General features: G+C 39.6%; 1 protein-coding gene across 4 annotated transcripts in view; it reads left to right on the top strand.

The window, feature by feature from the left end:
- FANCI (FA complementation group I) overlaps window positions 1-24960 on the top strand; it is a 97411-nt gene that overhangs the window by 29516 nt on the left and 42935 nt on the right. For all 4 annotated transcript variants that reach the window (XM_045448675.1, XM_045448674.1, XM_045448676.1 and 1 more), the window contains exons 3-12: window positions 815-887; window positions 9514-9644; window positions 10055-10211; window positions 10290-10347; window positions 11975-12016; window positions 12785-12908; window positions 13612-13697; window positions 15913-16039; window positions 21299-21391; window positions 22006-22142. In XM_045448675.1, the coding sequence (XP_045304631.1) occupies window positions 815-887; window positions 9514-9644; window positions 10055-10211; window positions 10290-10347; window positions 11975-12016; window positions 12785-12908; window positions 13612-13697; window positions 15913-16039; window positions 21299-21391; window positions 22006-22142 (1028 nt within the window). The remainder of the gene's footprint in view (window positions 1-814; window positions 888-9513; window positions 9645-10054; window positions 10212-10289; window positions 10348-11974; window positions 12017-12784; window positions 12909-13611; window positions 13698-15912; window positions 16040-21298; window positions 21392-22005; window positions 22143-24960) is intronic.

Below are 24960 nucleotides of genomic sequence, written 5' to 3'. Positions count from 1 at the left end.
TCCCCTTCTTAGGAGGATGTTTGTTGTATTAACGCCAGTCTTAATGCCTGCAACTCATTACATTTACAACAACCCTAGTTTCAAATAAGGTCACATTCTGAGGTCCTACGGTTTGGAACTCCAACATGAATTTGAGGAGGGACACTGTTCAACCGGTAACATCTTCCCTGCTGTTTGGTCTAGGCCACTGTCATCTCTCACTTGAACTCTAGAACAGTTTTTTTTTTTTTAATTTTTTTTTTCTTTTTTTTTTCAACGTTTTTATTTATTTTTGGGACAGAGCGAGACAGAGAATGAACGGGGGAGGGGCAGAGAGAGAGGGAGACACAGAATCGGAAACAGGCTCCAGGCTCCGAGCCATCAGCCCAGAGCCTGACGCGGGGCTCGAACTCTCGGACCGTGAGATCGTGACCTGGCTGAAGTCGGACGCCCAACCGACTGCGCCACCCAGGCGCCCCTCTAGAACAGTTTTCTAACCTATCATTTCACTCATAAACCCCCCACCATTCTCTACATAAGGGGCAAGACTGATTTAAAAAAAAAAAAAAAGTACCGTGCCACTCTCTTTTCTCTTTAGTAACTTCTGTTGTACTTAGACAATTGTAGAATGAATATATGAACAAATTTCAGTCTTGACAGCTGTGCATCATGTTAAGATCTACTCTGCTCTATCTTAATAAATGTTATTCGTGATACCCAAAGTCTCTGAAGGATATGAACTTGACAGATAAATGTGCTTCATTTTGGGAATTTAGGTTACTGGGTAGAGAAATTGTTGCCAGAGGTTTGTAGCTTTTTCTCTCTTTGATTACAGTTGGCTAATCTCCTTCAGAATCAGGCAGTGAAAGGAAAAGCTGCTGGAGCGCTCCTGCGAGCTATCTTCAAAGGTAATAACTAATGCTCTTCTACCTCCAAGTACATTGGTAGATTTGTTTACTTGTGGCCCATATTGATGCTTTTCTTACTGTTTAAAGCGCCACTGAGACTTTGGGAATTTTACAAAATCAACTAAAGCTGCAGTCTCTCAGGGCGCCTCGGTGGCTCAGTTGGTTAAGCGTCCGACTTTTGATCTTGGCTCAAGTCATGATCCCACAGTCAGTGGGATCAAGCCCCACGCTGGGCTCTGTGCTGACAGCAAGGAGCCTGCCTGGGATTCTCTCTCTGCCCCTGCCCCACTTGTGAAAATGGACATCCTTATATTGTTCCTGATCTCAGGGTGAAATCTTTCCATTTTTTTTATCATTGAGTGTGAAGTTAGTTATGGGTTTTCCATAGATACCCTTTAGTAGGTTAAGGAAGTACCCATCTTTTCCTAGTTTGTTGAGTGTTCTTCTCATGAAAGGGTATTGGGTTTTTCAGGTGCTTTTTTGTCTACTGAGATGATATATGTGATTTTTATTGTGTGCTGTTCTATTTATATGGTATATTACATCGATTATTATACATTGAGCTAATCTTGTATTCTTGGTAAATCCTGCTTGGTTATAGCCTATGATCCTTTTTATATGTTGCTGGATTCAGTTTGCTGAATGTTGAGCATGTTAGTGTTTGTAGTCACAGGGATATTGATCTGTTTTTTTTTTTTAAATGTTTGTTTATTTTTAATGTTTATTTTAATGTTTGTTTGTTTGTTTATTTATTTATTTATTTATTTATTTATTTATTTATTTAGAGAGGCAGCACACGAGCTGGGGAAGGGGTAGAGAGAGAGGCACAGAATCTGAAGCAGGCTCCAGGCTTCGAGCCCTCAGCACAGAGCTGGATGCGGGGGCCTGAACCCACCAGCCGTGACATCATGACCTGAGCAGAAGTCTGAAGCCAACCAACAGAGCCATCCAGGCACCCCGATCTGTTTTTTTTTTTTTTTGTTTTTTGTTTTTAATTTTTCTTAATGTTTATTTACTTTTGACAGAGAGAGAGAGAGAGAGAGAGATAGAGCATGAGAGGGGGAGGGGCAGAATCCGAAGCAGGCTCCAGGCTCTGAGCTGTCAGCACAGAGCCCAATGTGGGGCTCGAACTCACAAACCGTGAGATCATGCCCTGAGCCGAAGTCGGTTGCTCAACCGAGTGAGCCACCCAGGTGCCCCCGATCTGTTTTTTTAATGATGTCTTTGGTTTTGGAATCCTGGCTTTATAGAAAGAGTTGGGAAATGTTCCCTCGTCTTCTGCATTTTGGAAGAATTTTCAAAATATTGGAGTTAATTCTTTAAACATTTGGTGAATTCACCAGTGAAGCCATCCAGTTCTGGGCTTTTCTTTGTGGGAAGTGTTTTGGCTGCTAATTCAATCTCATTATAGGTCTGTTGAGATTTTCTATATTTCATTGAATTAATTTTGCTGGTTTGTATCTGTCTAGCAATTTATCCATTTCATCTAAGTTCTCTAATTTTATAGTATTTCTTTATAATCCTTTTTGTTTCTGTAAGATCGGTAGTAACACTCCTCTTTCATTGCTGATTTAATAACTTGAACCTTCTTTTTTCCTTGGTCACTCAAGATTTTTCCATTTTTTTTTATCTTTTCAAAGAAAAAGATAATGGTTTCCTTGATTTTTCTGTATTCCTCTATTCCTCTATACCTTATTTCATTTAGGTCTGATTTTACTCTTATATTCTTTTCACTTGCTTTAGGTTTAGTTTGCTCTTTTTATAGTTTGTAATGGTGGAAGATTAGGTTATTTATCTTTTTTGTTGTTGTTCTTTTTTTAATAAAGGCATTTACAACTATAGATTTTCCTCTAAGCACTGCTTTAGCTGCTTTCCATAACTTTTGCAATACTGTGTTTTTGTTTTCTTTCATCTCAAGGTACTTTCTAACTTCTTGTGTTTCTTCATTTGACACATTGGTATTTATGACTGTGTTCATTTTCATGTATGTGTGAATTGCTTAGATTTCCTTCTGTTAATTGATTTCTAGTTTCATTCCACTGTCATCACAGATGATAAATGGTATGATTACAGTCCTTTTAAATTACTCAGAATTTTTTTTATGGCCTGATATGTTGTTTATCCTGGAGAATGTTCTATGTGCACTTGAGAAAATTGTGTCTTTTGTTGTTGGACGTAGCGTTCTATAGATGTCAGATTTAGTGTGTTTATGTCTATTTCCTTGATTATCTTCTAATTGTTCTATCCATTATTGAAAGTAGGGTATTGAAGTTTTCATTTGTTGAATTGTCCATTTCTCCCTTCAGTTGTTTTGGTTTTTCCATTGTATATTTTGGAGTTCTTTTGTTAGATGCTTATATATTGTACGTATCTTGATGATGGATTGACCCTTTCATCATTATAAAATGTCCTTTGTCTCCAGTAATAGTCTTTCCCTTAAAATGTGTTTTTTTTTAAATTTATTTATTTTGAGAGAGAGTGCAAGTGGGGGAGGGGCAGAGAGAGAAAGGGAGAGAGAGAATCAGTCCATCAGTGAATCTGTCAGCAGAGCTGGACCGGGGCTCAATCTCACAAATCGTGAGATCATGACCTGACCCAAAATCAAGAGTTGGACAATTCATTAACCAACTGAGCCACCCAGGTGCCCCTTAAAAGTCTTTTTTTCTTTAAGTTTTTTTTTTTTTTTTTTTTTTTTTGAGAGACAGAGTGAGTGTGCTTATGCGTGGGAGAGGCAGAGAGAGAGAGGGAAAGAGAGTGAGTCCCAAGCAGGTTCTGTGCCATCAGCACAGTGCTAGATGTAGGGCTTAATCCCCGAGGTTCTTGAGATCACGACCTGAGCCAAAATCAAGAGTTGGACGCTTAACCGACTGAGCCACCTAGGCGCCCCAAGTGTTTTTTTACTAATATTTGTATGGCCAATCTAAGTTTCTGGTTACTATTTGCATGGTGTATATATTTTTTGAGATATTTTTGAGGTATTTATTTTGAGAATGAGAGAGTGTGAGTGGGGGAGGGGCAGAGAGAGAGGGAAAGAGAATCAGTCCGTCAGAGAATCTGTCAGTGCAGAGCCGGACACGGCTTGATCTCACAAACTGTGACATCATGACTGGAGCCGAAATCAAGATCAGATGATTCTTCAACCAAGTGAGCCAGCCAGGTGCCCCTTAAAACTCTTTTTTTCCTATAATATTTGTATAGCCAATCCAAGTTTTTGGTTACTATTTGCATGGTATATCTTTTTCCATCCATTCTTTAACTTTCAAATTATGTGTCTTTTGAGTCTAAATTGTGTTTCTGGTTGACAGTATATAAATGAATTTTTAAAAATTTATTCTGCCAGGGGCTCCTGAGTGGCTCAGTCGGTTGAGCTTTTGACTTCAGCTCAGGTCATTATCTCATAGTTTATATGTTCGAGTCCTGCGTTGGACTGTGTGCTAACAACTCAGAGCCTGGAGTCTGCTTTGGATTCTGTGTCTCTCTCTCTCTCAGACCCTCCCCCAGTCATTCTCTCTCTCTTCTTTCTCATCTCATCTCTGTCTCAAAATAAATAAATAAAAATTAAAAAAAAATTTATTCTGCCAATCTTTGTCTTTTGATTAGAATGTCTGATCCCTTTTCTGTAGTTACTGATAAGGTAGGGTTTACATCTGCTATTTTGCTATTTGTTTTCTTTGTTTTAGGTCTTTTTTTAACTTTATGTGTCTTGTGTTAAATAGATAATTTCTAGTGTACCATTTTAATTCCTTTGTCATCTTTTTTATTATGTTTTTGAGTTACATTCTTAGTGGTTGCCCGGAAGATTATAACTAATGTCTTAATTTATAACAGTCTAGTTCAGATTAATACCAGCTTAGTTTTAATAGTTTACAGCACTTTGCTCTCTATATAGCTTCTTTTTTCTCCCTCCTGTGTGTGATTACTGTCATACAAACTCATCTTTACATATTTCTGCCCATCAGCAAAAATTTTAAGTTTGTTTAAATTTTTTTTTTTTTTTTTTTTTTTTTACATTTATTCAATTTTGAGAGGCAGGGAGGGACAGAGAGAGGGAGACACAGAATCTGAAGCAGGCTCCACGCTCTGAGCTGTCACAGAGCCTGCCTGACGCAGAGCTCGAACCCATGAACAGTGATGAGATCATGACCTGAGCCAAAGTCAGATGCTTGCAGAGCTCGAACCCATGAACAGTGATGAGATCATGACCTGAGTCACAGTCAGATGCTTAACTGACCGAGCCACCCAAACACCCCTGTTTGTTTTTAGAGAGAGCACGCATGAGCAGGGCGGAGAGACGGAGAGAGAGAGAGAGGGAAACTCAGACTCCACGCTCAGCAAGCAGCCTGATATGGGGCTTGATCCTATGATCCTGGGATCATGACCTGAGCCAAAATCAAGATTCAGACATTCAACCGACTGAGCCACCCTGACACCCCAATCAACACTGATTTCTATTTATTGCTTTCTACAAGTCTTATAAATCAGGGGAAAAAGTAATTACTACTACTTTTGTATTTTCTTATGTAGTTACCTTTACTGATGCTATCTCATGTGGATTTAAGTCACTGTCTAGTGTCCTTCATCTCAACCTAAAGGATTCCCTTTAGCATTGAGCAAGTCTTCTGGCAGCAAGTTCTCTCTTTTTTTTAATCTGGGAATTCTTAATTTCTCCTTCATTTTTGAAGGGTGGTTTTTCTGGTTGTAGAAATGTTGGACAGCCCTTTCAGCAGTTTGTGTTATCCCATTTCCTTTTTTTTTTTTTTAATTTTTTTTTTTAATGTGTATCTTTTTGAAAGAGAGTGACAGAGCTTGAATAGGGGAGGGCAGACAGAGAAGGAGAGACAGAATCGGGAGCAGGCTCCAGGCTCTGAGCTGTCAGCACAGAGCCCGACGTGGGGCTGGAATTCACAAAGCGCGAGATCATGACCTGAGCCAAAGTGGGATGCTTAACCTACTGAGCTGCCCAGGTGCCCTTATCCTTTTTCCTTCTGCCTTTCAGTGTTGCAGGGGAGGGGGCGGGGGGGGGGGGGGGGTTGGAGGGTTGGTTTTTTTGATGAGAAACCAGGTGTTAATTATATTGAATACTCTTCCAGATGACTTGCTTCTCTTTTGTTGCTTTTTCAAGATTCTCTCTTTGTCTTTGCTGTTTTTTTTTTTTTTTAAGTGTACCGTTTCAGTGTCCCTAAATACATTAACTATTCTGGAATTCTAATACTGTGTTGAATAGAGGTGGCAAAAGTGGACATTCTTGTATTTTAATGTTTTATGGAAATTCTTTCAATCTTTAGTAGTTGGGTATGATTGTTATGGGTTTTCCACAGATGGCCTTTGTTATTAGGAAGAGTCTTTGATTTCAGCTGTTTGTTATGGGATGTCTACCTGTGGTTCTCTTGGGTTTATCCTATTGGAATTTATTGAGCTGCTTAAATGTGTAAATTAGTCTTTGTTAAAATTGGGAAGTTTTAGGCTATTATTTCTTCTCTTCAGCCCTTTTTGTCTTTCTTTTGGGACTTTGATTATGTCTTGTGTTAGCACTCATGATATCCCACAGGTCTCTGAGGCTGTGTTCATTTTTCTTCTTTTTCTTTCTGTCCTTCAGACTGGATAATCTCAGTTGCCCAATTAAAAAAAAAATTTTTAACGTTTATTCATATTTTGAGAGACAGAGTGTGAGTGGGGGGGCAGAGAGAGAGGGAGACAGAATCCGAAGAAGGCTCCAGGTTCTGAACTGACAGCACAGAGCCCAATGCGGGGCTCGAACTCACAGACTGTGAGATCATGACTTGAGCTGAAGTCAGACACTCAACTGACTGAGCTACCCAGGTGCCCCCTCAGTTGTCCTATTTTTAAGTTCTCTGATTCTTTCTTCCACCTGGTCAGATCTGCTGAGACCTTATTGTGGATTTTTCAGGTCAGTTATTGTACTTTTCAATTTCAGAATTTTTATTTACTTATTTACAGTTTCCGTTTCTTTTTTGATACTCAGTATTTGGCGAGACATTGTTCTTAATATTTTCCTTTAGTTCTTTAGGTATGGTTTCCTTTTCTTTGAACATACTGGAAACAGCTGATTTAAAATCCTTTTCTGGGGACACCTGGGTGGCTCAGTCAGTTAAGTGTCTGACTCTTGATTTCAGCTTGGGTTGTGATCTCACAGTTTGTGAGTTTGAGCCTCATGTTGGGATCTGTGCTGATGATGTGGAGCCTACTTGGAATTCTCTCTCTCTACCCTTCTCTTTCTGCCCTTCCCTTTCTTGCTCTCTCTCAAAAAAAAACTTTAAAAACATTTTTTTAAAAACTTAAAACTTTTTTTTAAGTCCAAGAGTGCTCAAGCAGGGGAGAGAGGCAGGGGGGAGAGCAGAGAGGGAGGGAGGGAGAGAGAATCCTAAGCAGACTCCACGCTCAGTGAGGAGCCTGACGTAGGGCTCGTTCCCGTGACCCTGGATTCATGACCTGAGCCAAAATCACGAGACATTCAACTGACTGAGCCACCCAGGTGCCTGTCCTGCTGATTTAAAATCTTTGTCTAGTAATCTAACATCTAGGCTCTCCCAGGGACAGTTTTTAATTGATTCTCTTTTTTCCTGGATATGGACTATACTCTTGGGACATTTTAAGTGATATTTTGTGGGAACTCTGGAAATGAGATACCAGTCTCCTCTTCCAGATATGTTTTTGCTGTTCTGATATTCCTTTTGTCTTTACGGTGACTCCTCTGAACTAATATAAAATATTAATTGTTGTGTATGGGCACTGTTGGGTATGGCCACTGAAGTCTGTTTGGTTAGCTTTGCAGTTAGCTAATGATTGATTGGGCAAAGATTTCCTTAAATGCCTGGAACCATTGAGTTTCCCAGCCTTTGCTGAGGAGCCCTGTGATGTTGGAGGTACACCTTCAGAGCTCAGGTGTTTTATAACTCCTGTTTAGTCTTTCCACTTGTGCAGAGCCTCACAGTCAGCCAGAGGGGAGAGTTTAAGGTCTTTTTGGGTCTTGCTTTGCCATGTACACTCCCTGTGCATGTGCATAGCCCTGAGTGTATTTGCATGGCTCACTAGATTCCTTGGGATACATCAGAATGTTTCAAAGCCCCCTATGCGCATATTCTCCAGGATTTCCTTTTAAGTTTTTTGGTCAGCTTCTTGCTTGCCTAACTATTATTGCTGCCTCAAAGCATCTAAAATAGTAATCAGTTGCAACTGATTTAGACAGATGTCCTAGGTAAAAATGGCCTTTTGCACTGAACGAGTTCAAAGGTCAAATAAAGACAAGCCTTGGGGTAGCTGGCTGGCTCAGTCAGTAGGGCATGTGACTTTTGATCTTGGGGTCATGAGTTCAAGCCCCATGTCGCGGGTAGAGTTTACTTTCAAAAAAAAAAAAAGACAAAGCTTGGTAATGAAAATTTCTAGGGAACAGCCAGACTGGTCAAATGACAGTTCTTATCTGGGAATTGGGCTTTGGAGGTGTTTCAACCATATTCTGTCCCCTCCAGGGGCTGCTAGGCTGTTGGCTTTCGGCTTTTACCAGGACTGTGGGGCTATTGGTTTTAAAGACTACCTGAGCTTGCGGGGGGGGGGGGTGGGGGGGGGTGGGGGGGGTGGGGGGGGTGCTATGGGAGTTGAGGGCATGTTAAAATACCACAAAACTTGTTCTTACTGAGATTCAGCTGTTTTTCTTAAGTAAACGCTCCCTGGATTTTTGCAAGCCTTTGATTAATTTTCAGAGTTGTGAACAAGTTGATTTTCATTATTTTTATCAGTGTTTTTACTGCTTTTATGGAGGAAAGGATTTCTGAGGTCTTTATTTTTCTGCCATTCCCACTGACATTATTCAGTGATTTTTTTTTTTTTAATTTTTTTTTTTTTTTTTTCAACGTTTATTTATTTTTGGGACAGAGAGAGACAGAGCATGAACGGGGGAGGGGCAGAGAGAGAGGGAGACACAGAATCGGAAACAGGCTCCAGGCTCTGAGCCATCAGCCCAGAGCCCGACGCGGGGCTCGAACTCACGGACCGCGAGATCGTGACCTGGCTGAAGTCGGACGCTTAACCGACTGCGCCACCCAGGCGCCCCTATTCAGTGATTTTTAAAAAAAAATTTTTAATGTTTATTTTTGACAGACCTAGCACGAGTGGGGGAGGGGCATAGAGAGAGGGAGACACAGAATCCAAAGCAGGCTCCAGGCTCTGAGCTGTCAGCACAGAGCCCAACGCTGGGGTCGAACCCACAGACCTCGAGATCATGACCTGAGCTGAAGTCAGATGCTCAACTGCCTCAGCCACCCAGGTGCCCCTCAGTGATGATGTTTTAAAGTGGAATATATTAAAGACATTTAATTTGGGTTACTGGGCCCAAAAAAGACTCTAAGATATTTTAGAAGGTATTTCTCTTTCTGCACTATGAACTTATTTTAAAAATCAGTGACATAGGTGGAAGAAGAAAAGATGACATTTCAGTCATCCACCTAAATTAAATACTTTTGTAAAGCTCTTAAATATTGCTGCTCTAAACACAATGGTAATTGGTAAATTGATAATTCTGCTTCTTTATTAAACTATAGTGCTGTTTTTCCTGTTTGCCCTTCAACTTTCTTCTTTCTTTGTTTCTGTACTATTCATTTAAAACAATAAGGTTCCCCCTGCTCTGAGGAAGCTGGAGCTCTTAGGAGGCTTAAGATATACATTCGCTCAATCCAGTTGGTGGAGTCAGGGGATTTGCAGAAAGAAGTAGCATCTGAGATTTTAGGATTACTAATGGTGGAGGTAAGAGGGTAAATTTGGAAGGGGGGGGGTTGTAATTTGTTGAGGGAAGGGAAACTTTAATGTGCCAAACCTAGCATAGTTCCTACTTACGAATGAGAACTACTATTAAAAAACAGAAGTTGATGGATGGTCCATAAACCCATGTTTACGTTAATTTCTGATATGGTGGGCATCTGATATCTTTGAAGAGTTGGTGTATTTGAAAACATTGGAGAACTGATGGAGGATTCTGACCTTTGAAATCTTTTATGATCAAAAGTTTTATACCAGAGCAGAATGATTTCCTGGATCCCTTATAGGACCAGTTCTGGGTTTCAGTGCCAGTTCTATTCAGCAAAAGACTTTATTTCTTGGAGAGACCAAACATTTAGATTTCTGCTTAACATTTTCTTTGTCTCATGAATTTTTAGGTTCACAATTTTCCAGGACCATTACTGGTTGAATTAGCCAGTGAGTTTGTTAGTGTTATCAAGGAGGGCAGGCTAAAGAATGGAAAATCTTTGGAGTTATTACCCATTATTCTCACTACCCTTGCTGTCAAAAACGAAAATGTGGCTTATGGAAAAGGTAATTTTTTTCCCAATTTTAGTGGCCTTTTCTGTAGTCACTTAATCAAATTTATCTCAGTATATTTTTCATTTCTAGGTGAACTAAGTGGGGAAGAATGTAAGAAGCAACTGATTAACACCCTGTGTTCTGGCAGGTGAGTCTTTCTCATTAACGTGTAGCACTTTCTCAGACATGCATGTGGCCAAAAAAAGGATTACTGTTGATGTCAGGAATTTTTATCACTAAGTTTTTGGTCTGTGTTTTTGCTTATAATGTACCACTGTAAAACCATTTAGTTTGCAATGAATTTTTGAGAGATTAGTTACTATATTTTCTGTTCTAAACTACATATAGTTTATTTGACTCTTCATCTTAACAGAGCAGTGTTGTCTTCTAGCATTACTTGGAGTCCCAAGGTCCTTAAGGCTGAGAGGTCACCCTTCTGCTATATCTTTTATGTTTTTTTGAGTGAGTGGGATACATAATGATGTTGTACCTTTAAGCCAGAAATAGGGGAATCCACCCTAAGGAAAGACTCCAACATAATAAGAAAATTCTCATACGTAGACATGTTACCACAGAAATTTGTGACCAACTTAAACATACTATAATAGAAAAATTTAAGTTATGGTAAGTAACCTGTGTAAGCTAAGGTAGAGCTACTCCATGAAATTTAGACCCATTAGAAGTAAAATATATAAAACCATCAAATTGAAAAATCCTTACCATATGGAGAATACAAAGTTATGTAATACAATGATTATGTTTGGGTACATTGAAAAGAACCAGAAGCGAACACCCAAGATTATCTAAATCAGAAATAACAGCTTTTATGGTTCCTTACATAAGATCCCTAAAATATACATGATTTTAAGTATGTATCAGCACATGTGTGCCTATATGTTTATTTGATTTTAATTACACTAGAGTTTATTCAATATACATCATAATATACCTTGCATTTTTTCATTTACTGCATCTGTTCATGTCAGAATATACGACTCTATGTCATCCCTTTTAATAGTTCCATACTATTCTGTTGTATTTGGCTAGTCTCCAATTGTTAAGAATATTTTTTTTCTTTTTTTTTTTCTTTTTTTTTTTCAACGTTTATTTATTTTTGGGACAGAGAGAGACAGAGCATGAACGGGGGAGGGGCAGAGAGAGAGGGAGACACACAGAATCGGAAACAGGCTCCAGGCTCTGAGCCATCAGTCCAGAGCCCGACGCGGGGCTCGAACTCAGGGACCGCGAGATCGTGACCTGGCTGAAGTCGGACGCTTAACCAACTGCGCCACCCAGGCGCCCCAAGAATATTTTTTTTCTAATAAATAATATATGGTTATTTGGTTTTTTGCTATTATAAAAGGTGTTTGTAATGAACATCCTTATATATCTAGGTGACCTTTTATAAGCATGTAGTTGGGATAGATTTCTAATACTAATTTGGGTGGGTCTGTGCTTATGTGCATTTTTAAACTTGATAAGTATTGCCAGCTTATCTTCCCAGAAGGGTTCTATCAGTGTACACTCTCTAAAATCGTACGTGGAGACCATTTGTTTCCCCAAATCTTCCCAGCATTGAATGTCATCAGACTTTGATTTTGCCAGTCTCCTAGGTTAAAAGCTGTTATTTCATTGATTCTTTGATCTTATTTCCCAGTGGTACCAAATTAAACTAGAAATGGCCTTAATTTTTCCCTCATTAATTTTACAAAGGAATATGCAAATAAGTGAAGATGAGATAAACTTTCATATTCTTTGTCATTTTCTTTAACCAGATGGGATCAGCAGTATGTAATCCAGCTCACTTCTATGTTCAAGTAAGCATCTTTATTTCCTTTTTATGCCTGCCTTGCTGTGTGAACTTGGCCTGCTAGAAATTGAAATTTAGCAAGTTCAAGCACCACTTTCCCCTGAGTAAGAATAATGGTAACTTTGTTTTCTGTTATAGGATTTTTCCCCTCTAATTTTCCCCCCTTTAATTGCTTATTTAAAATATTTTTGGGGGCACCTGGGTAGCTCAGTCAGTTGAGCATCCGACTCTTGATTTCGGCTCTGGTCATTGACGATCCCAGGGTTGTGGGATTGAGCCCCACATCAGGCTCTGCAGTGAGTGTGGAGCCTACTTAAGATTCTCTCTCTCCCTCTGCCCTTCTCCCCAGCTCTCACTCTGTCTCTCTCAAAAAAACAAAAACTGTGATTTTCTTCTCTTAATATTTTATTTATTTTGAGAGAGAGTGTGCAAGCAGGCAGGGGAGGGGCAGTGAGAGAGAGAAAAAAAGAGAATCCCAAGCAGGATCCATCCATGCTGTCAGTGTGGAGCCCGACGTGGGACTTGAACTCACAAACCATGAAATCATGACCTGAGCCAAAAATCAAGAAATCAGACACTCAACCGGCTGAGCCACCCAGGCGACCCTGATTTTTTTTTTTCTGAGATAACTTCCCTTATGTAAGGTTTTTGGTTCCCTTTAAGGTTCTCTGTTACAGAAAAACCAAAGGGCAGTTACAATATTCTAATTCTAATATGATATTCTAATCTCCCAAATAAGGCCATAGCTTTGGCCTTCAGAGTCTTTGATCCACAGGGATGTCCCTTTGGCTGCAGAAGAGGTGGAATTTGTGACGGAAAAAGTGTTGAGGATGTTCTCCAAGTTGAATCTTCAAGAAATACCACCTTTGGTCTATCAGCTTCTGGTTTTCTCCTCAAAGGTACACATAAAAAAGTATTTTTTTTTCTTTTTAAACTCTAGTGGGATGGTCAGTTAAGAGCATTCAGTTTACTCATACTCCTGGTTTACATACTAGGGCATAGATGCTTTCATTTCACGTATGATGATATGATTAGTAAAAGGGTCAGGCTCTTCAGCCAAGGAAAACACCTGTTATTCTTGTACTACCACATTTGGTATGTGTGTGTAGTAGTAAAGGGGGTAAAAATCTCACGAAGGGTGGACTAGTCATCCCTTAACTGAAGTCTAATACCATCATCTAATAACATCTGCTGTTTCAAACCTGATTTTTTTTTTTTTTAATTTTTTAATGTTTATTTTTGAGAGAGAGACAGAGTAGGGGAGGGGCAGAGAGAGAGGGAGACACAGAATCCAAAACAGGCTCCTGGCTCTGAGCTGTCAGCACAGAGCCTGATGGCAGGGCTCAAACTCACAGGCTGTGAGATCATGAATGGAAATGAAGTCAGATGCTTAACTGACTGAGCCACCCAGGCGCCCCTCAAACCCAATTTCAACATGAAAAAATGTTCTGTAAATGCTAACTGTGACTTGAGGTTGTCATTTCTCTGTTTAAATTCATACTCGAGAATACTCTAAGCTGAAAAAGTATTTTAAGTTCAGCTTGGTGATCTTGGCCTTTATAGGGAGACCTTACCTAATTTTGTACCTTTTTTTTTTTCCAGGGAAACAGAAAGAAGGCTTTGGAAGGAATCATAACTTTCTTCAATGAGCTAGATAAGCAGCACAATGAGGAACAGAGTGGTGATGAGTGAGTAATACAGTATTGAAATAAAATCATTTTTGCAAGGCATCTTCTTACGTGTTTTACTTCATTGTTACTTAACCTCTCGGTCCCTGCCTTCACTTCAGCAGAGAACTTCCCTGGCCCTCTTTTAGCTGCTGAGCAGCTCTTCTACTCTTTCATTTGTAGCTTTTCCAGGAGAATAGTGGTAATTATTCTGTAAGTTGCACGTTTATAAACTGTTTATAAAGTGCTCTGTACCGGGAGCTGTACGGCCCTGGGACTACAGTGATGAACCAGTCAGACAAGGTCCCTGCTCCTCAAGGAGTTTAAATACTGTGAGAAAAGAACAGAAAATAAATAAGAAAAATATTAGAAGGTGCTATGCAGATAATTTAAATAGATGGTCTGATAGTGACAGGGTAGCTATTTTAGGTTCAGTGGTCAAGGAAAACCTCTTGGAGAGGGTGTTATTTTAACCGAATCTTGGATGAGAAGAGCCACGATATGTAGATCAGGGAAAAGAACATTTTTAGTGGGATAGCGACTAGTGAGTACAAATGCAGGATGCAGCATGACATTTTGAAAAAGAGGGTTTTGGGTTTTTTGTTTTTTTTTTAAAGCAAACATTTGTAGAGTGCTTACCCTGTGTCAGGTGTTCTAAGCACGTTAAACCTCACAACAACCCTATTTGCCTCAGCTTTATGCATGTGTAAACTGAGGCACGGGGAAATGAAGGACTATCCCAACATAGCTATAAAATGGAGCTGGAATTTCAGTCCAGGCAGTTTGGCCACAGAGCTCATGCTGTTAATCCTGTTGCGGCCTACTGCTTCTACTACTCTAGGGTAACTTTTGTTACTTGGCTTGCACAATTGATAAGAAGATGGTCTTTTCTTGTCTCTCTTTTTTTAATTTTAGGTAGGCTCAATGCCCACTGTGGGGCTAGAACTCATGACCCTGAGATCAAGAGCTGTGTGTTCTGACTGAACCAGCCAGGTGTCTCTAAAGATGGTCTTATACACTGAGTTAGGAAAGACTGACAGAAAAGCAGGTGTTGCACAAAATAAGCTCAGTTTTAACCATGTGAAGTTTGAGAGCTTGTTTGGAGGTTCTAGCAGGGGAGCGCAGGTACTCGTATACCCTTGACCGAAGAACAGTCCTCCTCTATTGGGGAAGCTCATCCTCTTTGACAGAGCACACAGCTTTGGGAGGGATGCACATGGAGCGGTGAGGGAGGAAAGGGACACCCGCCTAGCCAGCCAGATCAGCCGAATCAACCCTGGCGATCAATGGGGTGACAGATGTTGCAGACAGATCACCCGCACGTCCTAACCATGTTAAGTTTGAGATGTATATTAGCATCCCATATGGAGGTATTGAGTAGACAGTCTGGAGTAGGGAGAGGTCAGGACTGGAGATAAGAGACTGGGAAAGAACTAAAACCATGGGACTGGATGGGGTTCCTTAGGGAAATTGTGAAGAAAGAAAAACACAAGACTGAGCTCAGAGGCATTCCACCACTTAAAGGGAGGTGAGCCAGCAAAAAAAAAAAAAAAAAAAAAAAATTGAGGGGAAGAGTTCAGTGACAATGACCCAGAGGAGAAGAGTGTTTCAAGAAAGAAGTGGTCATTTGTATCATATCTGCTGAGCTGTTAATTAAGATGGGACTTGATTATTGGTTTTGGCAACATAGAGGTCATTTGTAAGCCTTGGAAGAATAGTCAAATGGGGGGGCACCTGGGTGGCTTAGTCATTTGAACATCCGACTTTGGCTCAGGTCATGATCTCAGGGTTTGTGGGTTCAAGCCCCACGTCGGGCTCTGTGCTGACAGTTCAGAACCTGGAACCTGCTTTGAATTCTGTGTCTCCCTCTGTCTCTGCCCCTCTCCTGCTCATGTTCCCTCTCTCTCTCAAAAGTAAGAAACATTAAAGAAATTAAAAAAAAAAAAAAGAATACTCAAATGGCATTGAGGGGAGTGGGTAGGGAGGGGACAGAAGCCTAATTGAATTAGATTTAACTGGGAAATGGTAAAGAAGTGGAATTAATGACAGTAGACAGTTCTTTCAGGAAGTTGTGTTACAAAGGGGCAAGGAACGAGGCGGTAGAATTTATACTTAACTGTCTGCCTCCAGTGATGGTACAGGTTCGGCTTGAGTTGGGTCTACTTGTTCATCTGAGGATGTGCATGATTGTCTCTTGTTCAACCCGTAGCTCATACCTTTCTGTTGAATCTTTTAGGCTGTTGGATCTTGTTACTGTGCCAGCAGGTGAACTTCGTCATGTGGAAGGCACCGTTATTCTACATATTGTGTTTGCCATCAAATTGGACTATGAACTAGGCAGAGAACTCCTGAAACACTTCAAGGTAGCCCTAAACTCTTCAGGTGATCCAGGGATCTCTTTATGAAACAGGGTGTTTGAATTCAAGCCACTTAATTCAAGCTAGTTAATGACGGGGAAAAAGTGGAAGCATTGTAGAATGACCCTTAATCTAGAGGATGCCTTTTACTTTGAAAGTAGAAAATATATGATGTCATCACATTCTTAAGCAAGTTCCATTTTAAATCCAAACCTTCAATATTGTTTGAAAAAGAAAAAACGATGCCTGGGTGGGTCAGTCAGTTAAGCATCTGACTTCACCTCAGATTATGACCTCACTGTTGGGGAGTTCGAGCCCCACATTGGGTGAGCTCAAGCCCTGCTTCTCTCTCCCTCCCTCCCTCTCTGTCTCTCTCTCTCCCCCTCCTTCCCTCTCCTTCCCCCCCCCTCCCCATGGGATTCTGTCTCTCTGCTGCTTGCTCACTTGCTCCCCCTCTCAAAAAAATAAGGAAAAAGAAAAAAATACTGTTCAACAGGAAACTTAACATTTAATCCTAACTCTATCATTGTCTTTTGTGAGCTTCAACCTTGACCTCTGCTTCCCCATTTAAGAATTGGGATATTGCCTGTTTCTAGTAGTGTGTTTATGGGATTTTGTGAAACTAAGTCATTTGTCATTAAATAATTATGAAGTAATAAGATAATAATTAGAGGTGTTTTGAGCTCTTTTGAAAGAAAAGTAATATACAGATAAAGGACCTATTTTTTCCTCCATTTTATTTTGAAAATTTTAACCCACAGAAAAGTTGAAACGCTGTAGCACAATGAGCACCTATATACCCTTCACTTAGGTTCAGCTGGGTTTTTTTTTTTTTTTTTTTAATGTTTACTTATTTTGAGAGAGAGAGTGTGCAAGCAGAGGGAGGGGCAGAGAGAGAGAGAGAATCCCAGGCAGGCTGCATGCTATCCATAAAGAGCCCCATGTGGGGCTCGATCTCACAAACTGCGAGTTTATGACCTGAGAACCAAAATCAAGAGTCAGACACTTAACTGACTGAGCCACCCAGGCAACTCTAGATTCACCAGTTTTTAAATATTTTGCCACATTTACCTTATCTCTCTGACATATATTATTTTTCTGAATCATTTAAAAGTAGAAGTCCAATTTAGTGCCTGAATAACTTCCACATGTGTTTCCTAAGAATAAGGATTAGTATTGGGGCATCTGGGTGGCTCAGTCGGTGGGAAGTCTGACTTCATTCACCTCAGGCCATATCTCACGGTTTGTGAGTTTGAGCCCCGCGTTGGGCTCTGTGCTGACAGCTCAGAGCCTGGAGCCTGCTTTGGACTCTATCTTCCTCTCCCCCCTGCCCTCTCTGTTCCTCTAAGATAAATAAACATTAAAAGGAAAGAATAGGATTAGTATCTTTTAATTGAATTTTTTGAAGCATCCAGCCCAATTGTCTTATGTCTCGCATTGTTGGATTTGTCCTATAGTTTCCTCATGATGAGACTCAACATTTTTGGCAGGACTATTTCATAAGTGATGTATAGTTTCTCTTGTAGGAGGTCAGTAAACTTTGTGTAAAGGGCCAGGTAGTATTTTATTTTAGACTTTATAGGCCATATGGTCTCTGTTACCACTACTCAGTGCTACTGTTGTAACAAGAGAGACAAAAATGAATGTGTGGCTGTGTTCTAATGAAACTGTATGGGCACTGACATTTGAAATTTAATTTTCATGTGTCATGAAATATTCTTCCTTTGTTTTTTTTTCCCCCTCAACAATTTAAAAATGTAGAAGTCAGTCTTCGCTCAAGGGCTATACGGAAATGGGCAGTGAGCTAGATTTGGCCCACAGGCTGTAGTTTGCCACCTGTTCTGTGGTGTCAAAATAGCAGAAGGCTCATGATATTAGGCTGTCTTCCTAGTGGTGATGCTAAGTCATTTGGTTAAGACAAAAACTGTCCGTTTTCTTCATTTGCAAATATATATGTTTCCTTTTGTAATTAGAAAGTAATCTATGGGCTCATAACTTGAGATGGTGTGAAAGTCCTCAGCAGCCTTTCACCAGTGGTTTTCGTTTTCCCATCTACTGATGATTCTTGGCCTTAATTAGTAATTATACTGGGAGTTGCAAAGTGGTAGAATTAAAACATTTTAAAAATTTTTTTATGTTGTTTTTTGTTTATGGTTTTTTTTATGGCTTTATTTTTGAGAGGGAGCACGTGTGGAAGGAGAGGCAGAGAGAGGGAGGCAGAGGATCCGAAGCAGGCTTTGCGCTGTCACTGCAGAGCCCAATGTGGGACTCAGACTCATAAACTACAAGACCAAAGTTGGACGCTTAACCAACTGAGACACCCAGGCACCCCTAAAATACAAAAAATTCTGTCATTCCCTCTACATTATTAGCTGGCTTTCTTCCGTCAGAAAAGCCTCCCCCCCTCCTTTGTTTATTTGTATATATTTTTTTGTTTTATATATTATTATTTTTTAAGTAGGCGCCCAGCGTGGTGCCCTTTGTGAGGCTTTACCTCATAACCCTGAGATCAAAAGTCAGATGCTTAACCGACTGAGTCACCCAGGTGCCCCAACCTCTGTATTTTTTGAATGTTGTGCACCCACTAACCTTTTTAATTCAATATATTCATTATTCATTACTCAAATTGACCCGTATTTGGCCAGTTAGATCCTTCAAGTTGGCTTATGTGTCGTCCTGACGTGACTCTGAGCACTGCCTACCAAGGCTCGCCTTGTGCTTTGTTTGTGCCATCCATATGGGTATCAGGCATTTCTCCAAGGAGCTGTGGGTCCCTTTTGTAGGAAAGGATATTTAAAGACTGTAATGTGGAGCTAGACTTTAAAGTTCTTCTATCTCGTCTGTATCTGTTCACTCTTCTTTTTGTTCAGGTTTATCTTACTATATTAATTGATTTCTATCAAAGAACCAGTTTTGTATTTCTTCATCTTTTCACTGTTTTACTTTTGTTTGTTGGTTTTCTGTTTTATCTTTGATTTTATATTTTTTCTTTTGTCTTTTGGGTATTATTTCTTTTAGACCTCAAAGACCTATTTTTTTAACTTACTGAGTATAGTTTACATAAAATTCATCCACTTTAAGTTTACAATTCAGTAATTTTTCGTAAGTTTACCTAGTTGTGCAACCATCACCATAATCCGGTTTTAGAACATTTTTATGACCCTGTAAAATCCCTCACGCCCATTTTTATTAAAAAAAAATTTTGGGGGGGGGGCGCCTGGGTGGCTCAGTCGGGTAAGCATCCGACTTCGGCTCAGGTCATGATCTCACGGTCCGTGGGTTCGAGCCCCGCATGGGGCTCTGTGCTGACAGCTCGGAACCTGGAGCCTGCTTCAGATTCTGTGTCTCCCTCTCTCTGACCCTCCCCCATTCATGCTCTGTCTCTCTCTGTCTCAAGAATAAATAAACATTTAAAAAAATTTTTTTAAATGTTTATTTTTGAGTGGGGGAAGGGCAGAGAGAGAGGGAGACACAGAATCCAAAGCAGGCTCTAGGCTCTGAGCTGTCAGCACAGAGTCTGACATGGGGCTCGAACTCATGCTGTGATATCATGACCTGAGCCGAATTCGACCCTTAACCTACTGAGCCACCCAGGCACCCTCTGCCTCCTTTCTAAAAATATTTTTTAATGTTTATTTTTGAGAGAGAGAGCACCCGAGAGAGCGCCCTCACACTTTTTTAGTTAATTCACATTCCCAACCCCAGGCTCAGGCAACCACTAATCTACTGTCTCCACAGATTTACCTTTTCTAGACAATTCATACAAATGGAATCATACAATATATGATCTTTTGTGTACGGTTTCTTTCATTTAGCATAATGTTTTCAAGGTTCATCTATGTTGTAGCCTCTGTCAGTGTTTCATTCCTTTTTATTGTTGAAGTTATTCCGTTGTATACATATATCAGTTTGTTTAGCTGTTCATCAGTTGATGGATATTTGAATTGTTTTCCACTTCAGATTGTTTCCACTTCTACTTGAATAGCCACTTTTTGGCTATTATGAATAATGCTGTTATGAAATTCACATGCAGGTCTTTGTGAAGACATATGTTTTCATTTCTCTTGGATAGATACCTATAAGTGGAATTTCTGTGCTGTGTGATAAATTTTGTTTACATTTTTAAGAAACTACCAAAGTGGCTTTATCATTTTACATTCCCTCCAGCACTATATGAGGGTTCTTGTTTCTTCACATCCTCACCATTTGTTCTTGTCTTTTTTATTTTCGTTATTCCAGTACGTATGAAACAGTGTCTCGCTGAAGTTTTGCTTTGCAATTCCTTCATGACTAATGACAATCGAACATTTCTTCAATGTGCTTATTAGCTGTTCTGTTATCTTCTTTGGGGAAATGTCTATTCAAGTCTTTTGTCAGTTTTTTTTTTTTTTTTTTTTTTTTTTTTTTAATTTTTTTAATGTTTATTTTTGAGACAGAGAGAGAGCATGAACGGGGGAGGGTCAGAGAGAGAGGGAGACACAGAATCGGAAGCAGGCTCCAGGCTCTGGGCCATCATCAGCCCAGAGCCCGACGCGGGGCTCGAACCCACGGACCGTGAGATCGTGACCTGAGCTGAAGTCGGACGCTTAACCGACTGAGCCACCCAGGTGCCCCTCTTTTGTCAGTTTTTGATTACATGTCTTATTTTAAGAATTCTTTATATATTCTGGGTAGAAGTCCTTTACCATGTGTATAATTAGCAAGTGTTTTTCCCAGTTTGTGGCTTGTCTTTTACTTACCTTTTTTTTTTTTTTTTTTTAATTTTTTTTTCAACGTTTTTTTTTATTTATTTTTGGGACAGAGAGAGACAGAGCATGAACGGGGGAGGGGCAGAGAGAGACGGAGACACAGAATCGGAAACAGGCTCCAGGCTCTGAGCCATCAGCCCAGAGCCCGACGCGGGGCTCGAACTCACGGACCGGAGATCGTGACCTGGCTGAAGTCGGATGCTCAACCGACTGCGCCACCCAGGCGCCCCTGTCTTTTACTTATCTTAATGGTATCTTTTGAAGCATAAAAGTTTTGAATTTTTATGAGGTCCGGTTTATCCGTTTTTTCTGATAAAAATTATGCTTTTTTAAAATAATCTTCACCTAATCCAAGGTTTTAAAGATTTTCTGATACTGTTTGTTTTTTAAGTTCTGTAGTTTTAGGTCCTAGGTTTCTGATCACAGGTTTCTGATCCATTTGAAGATTGTTTTCAATAGGTTATGTTATACTTTTAAGATTACTGTAAATAACGACTCTTTTTTGTTTTCTTTATAGACAGGACAGCAAGGAGATTTCAGTAATAATACATGTCCCTTCAGCATTGCCCTCCTGCTCTCTATAACAAGAATACAAAGATTTGAGGAACAGGTATTTGTTGATGACTTTTTGGTTCCTTTTGTATTTGATAAGGAGTAATAGAGCCCTTCTTTAGCCTATTCTGCTAGCAGCAAATTCCTCTATAAGACACGTGGGCCTGTGCTGTTTTCTGGGGGCTACCTGAAGACTTCTTCAGATAATTAGTTCATACCTTTATCTCCTGTGGTGTGGAAAGCCAGATGGTGAGGTGGGAATAAGAGTGGAAACCTATCACACAGTCCCTTAAGTGACAACAGTAGGAAGTTTAGTAGGAAGAATTCACCAGCAGTTTTATTATATTGTAGCTTTCTAAGAAATTGTCCTTGATGGAGTTGAAATGAATGAGAACAGGCTAGTTGCAGGGACGAGAATATAAAATCCTTTACCCTTTTTTTTTTTTCATCTGTGTTCCCTGGTTGTGGGTAGTATTAGTATTGATTTTAGCCCTTTTTCTCTCCTAAGGAATGCTTGTCTCAAGTTCCCATTGAAAGTCCTAATTTTTGTATCCTACTCATTTAGTGAAACAGTTATTTTAGGGAAATGAGTGTATGGCAGTGAGCGTGAACAGATTCTATAGCATGAGCTATCATTTTTTCTTCATTTTGCTATTTTTTTCATTACATTAGGTGTTTGACCTTTTAAAAACTTCAATTGTAAAAAGCTTTAAGGATCTTCAGCTTCTCCAAGGCTCAAAATTTCTTCAGAATCTAGTCCCTCATAGGTCTTGTGTTTCAACCTTGATCTTGGAAGTGGTGAAGAATAGGTGAGTTCATGAAGCCAAACCCCAGTAGGTTCATAAGGTATTTGGTGTTAAAAGATGAAGTCTGATACACTTGTGGCCCACCAGAGAAAATTGAGGACTACAGCTATTGACTCCACATATCAAGGGTAAATCCCTTAAAATTAATTGGTCAAGTGAGCTGTTCCTATATCAAAAAATCCTTAAATCCTAAGGCTTGATTTCTTGGCCTCCTTGATAACAAGAATACAGAACTGAAGTGGGTGCAATTCTTTCTTGGCCTGAATCTTCATTGGCTTTTTAGGTGAGTAAAAAAAATATTAAAAGTTTTATTTAACGGTTGAAGTTTGAGGCTGATGGATGGAATTGAATTAGCAGTTTTAGATAAATCCATTTTAAATCAAATTGAAAAGACTGGTATGCTGGATGTTATTTTAAGTTCAAGATCTACATTAGCTGTTGTAACAATCTTTACTGTGTCATATTTGCTTTGTGGATTAAATAAGTTTTAAAGCTTTATGATTTAAATCATAATTTGAGGTAGATCTCATTCCACGTCTGGGAATTCTGATTTAGATTGAATTTTCATGAGGTTGGCACATAAGGCAAATTTCAGGCTAGAATCCATTGTTTCTGGGTGGTTTACCCATTGATAAACTTTAAAGCTTCTTTATCTTCTCTGTTTCTGGTTATTCTTCTTTTTTCCTGAAGTTTATGGTTGTATCTCCTATATTTTCCCAACCCAGTCTCTCCAAGTTGGGCTAAAGATACAGGCATATTAGCTAGCCAGGAAATTCCTGGAAAGTTGCCCTCCTGGGAGTCCCAGCCGTAGGACCTGGAAGCATCTCCATCTATAGTTAGGGTGGAGTGGGCAGTTACCACCAGGTAGGACCAAACCTGAGTGAGGAGGCATTTGGAGAATATTACTAGACTCCTTAGAATAACCAGCTGGTTATTTACACATACTTGCTCCAGTCAGTTAATTAACCTGTAAATAATTTTATATGGTATATGATTAAATTTCTGGACCCCACTTAGCACATTTTGGTGCTATTGTATTCGGTTAGTGTTGATTTTTGGCATGTCTGTTATAACAGTGTATTCCTAAAAAACCTCTTTTTAAAAATTGACACTTTAAAAATGATAGTACCTGTGGGGAAAATAAGGTGACTAGACTTAAAATGTATTTGACATTAAAAAAAATAAAAACTAAAAAAAATAAAATGACATTCTAATTAGAACACTGATTTTTTTTAATTGAGATATAATTGACAGATAACACTATATTTCACATGTATAACATGATTCAATGTTTGTATGTATTGTAAAATGATCAGCGTAAGTCTAGTTAAAAAATCCAATGTATTCTCTTTTTTGAAGTAAAATCAACACGCAGTGTTACACTGATTTGACAGTTCTGTACATTGCTCAGTGCTCACCGTGATAAATATATTCATCTTCTATTATACAGCATTATTAAAATATTTTGATTATTCCCTATGCTGTTCTTTTCATCTCTGTGACTTACAACTCGAAGTTCCTCTTAATTCTCTTTATCTACTTCTCTGTAGCCATGATATGAAAGCAACTCAAGTGTCCAATGATAGATGAATGGATAAAAAAGATGTGATACACACACACACACACACACACACACACAAGAATATTACTCAGCCATAGAAAAGAATGACATTTGATATATTCCTTTTTTCCCCAATATATTCTTAACTTAAAAGTTCTGCTACAGTAAATATGGGATTTTCACTTAAACAAGTTGCAGTAACCTGGAAAGGCACAGTAAGGGGAGTATCGAGGCTAAATTCTGGATACCAGAACCAGATGCACAAATACTGGGAAGAACCATACAATAAACACTTCACAGATACCAATTTGCAGTGGCCTAAGCCAAGAGGAAGAAAACAGGGTAAGGGGCATCATGAACAGTCCTGTATTCCTCCATGGTTTGCTGTGTTCAGCTCTGTTGATATATTTTGTGTTTACTTGCAGATACTTAAAGGTGCAAAACGTTAGTGTACTAGGAAAAAAATCACATATGAACCAGTACAACTTCCAGATTATATTTACTCCCCTGTTTATTTTTTATTTATTTATTTATTTCTTTTTCAACGTTTATTTATTTTTGGGACAGAGAGAGACAGAGCATGAACGGGGGAGGGGAAGAGAGAGAGGGAGACACAGAATCGGAAACAGGCTCCAGGCTCTGAGCCATCAGCCCAGAGCCCGACGCGGGGCTCGAACTCACGGACTGCGAGATCGTGACCTGGCCGAAGTTGGGACGCTTAACCAACTGCGCCACCCAGGCGCCCCTTTACTCCCCTGTTTAACAATCATGTATGAAATCTTTTGTGTTACAGTTAGATATTTTGTAGTAAATGGACGGTAATCTACTTTCTCTGAGATAGAACCTCAGTGCACACATTGTTTCTCCACTTGCTTCTTGTTAAGATTATTTTTTTTTTAATTTTTTTTTTTAACATTTTATTTATTTTTGAGACGGGAGAGACAGAGCATGAACAGGGGAGGGTCAGAGAGAGGGAGACACAGAATCTGAAACAGGCTCCAGGCTCTGAGCTGTCAGCACAGAGCCCGACGCGGGGCTCGAACCCACGGACCGCGAGATCATGACCTGAGCCGAAATCGGCCGCTTAACCGACTGAGCCACCCAGGCGCCCCAAGATTATTATTAATCACTTATTTAGGCATCATAGTAAATTTGACTGGTTTCTTTGTTTCCCTCTCTTTTGAGTCTCATATTTTTCTCTTGAAAATACACCATAAGTATATAATTTTTGAATTAATCCTTTCTTATATGGTTTGTAAA

The sequence above is a fragment of the Leopardus geoffroyi genome, chromosome B3, assembly GCF_018350155.1.
Source record: "Leopardus geoffroyi isolate Oge1 chromosome B3, O.geoffroyi_Oge1_pat1.0, whole genome shotgun sequence".
Lineage (NCBI taxonomy): Eukaryota > Metazoa > Chordata > Mammalia > Carnivora > Felidae > Leopardus > Leopardus geoffroyi.
Note: the sequence above shows the minus strand (reverse complement) of the source record. Positions and strands in the feature narration are given on the sequence as shown.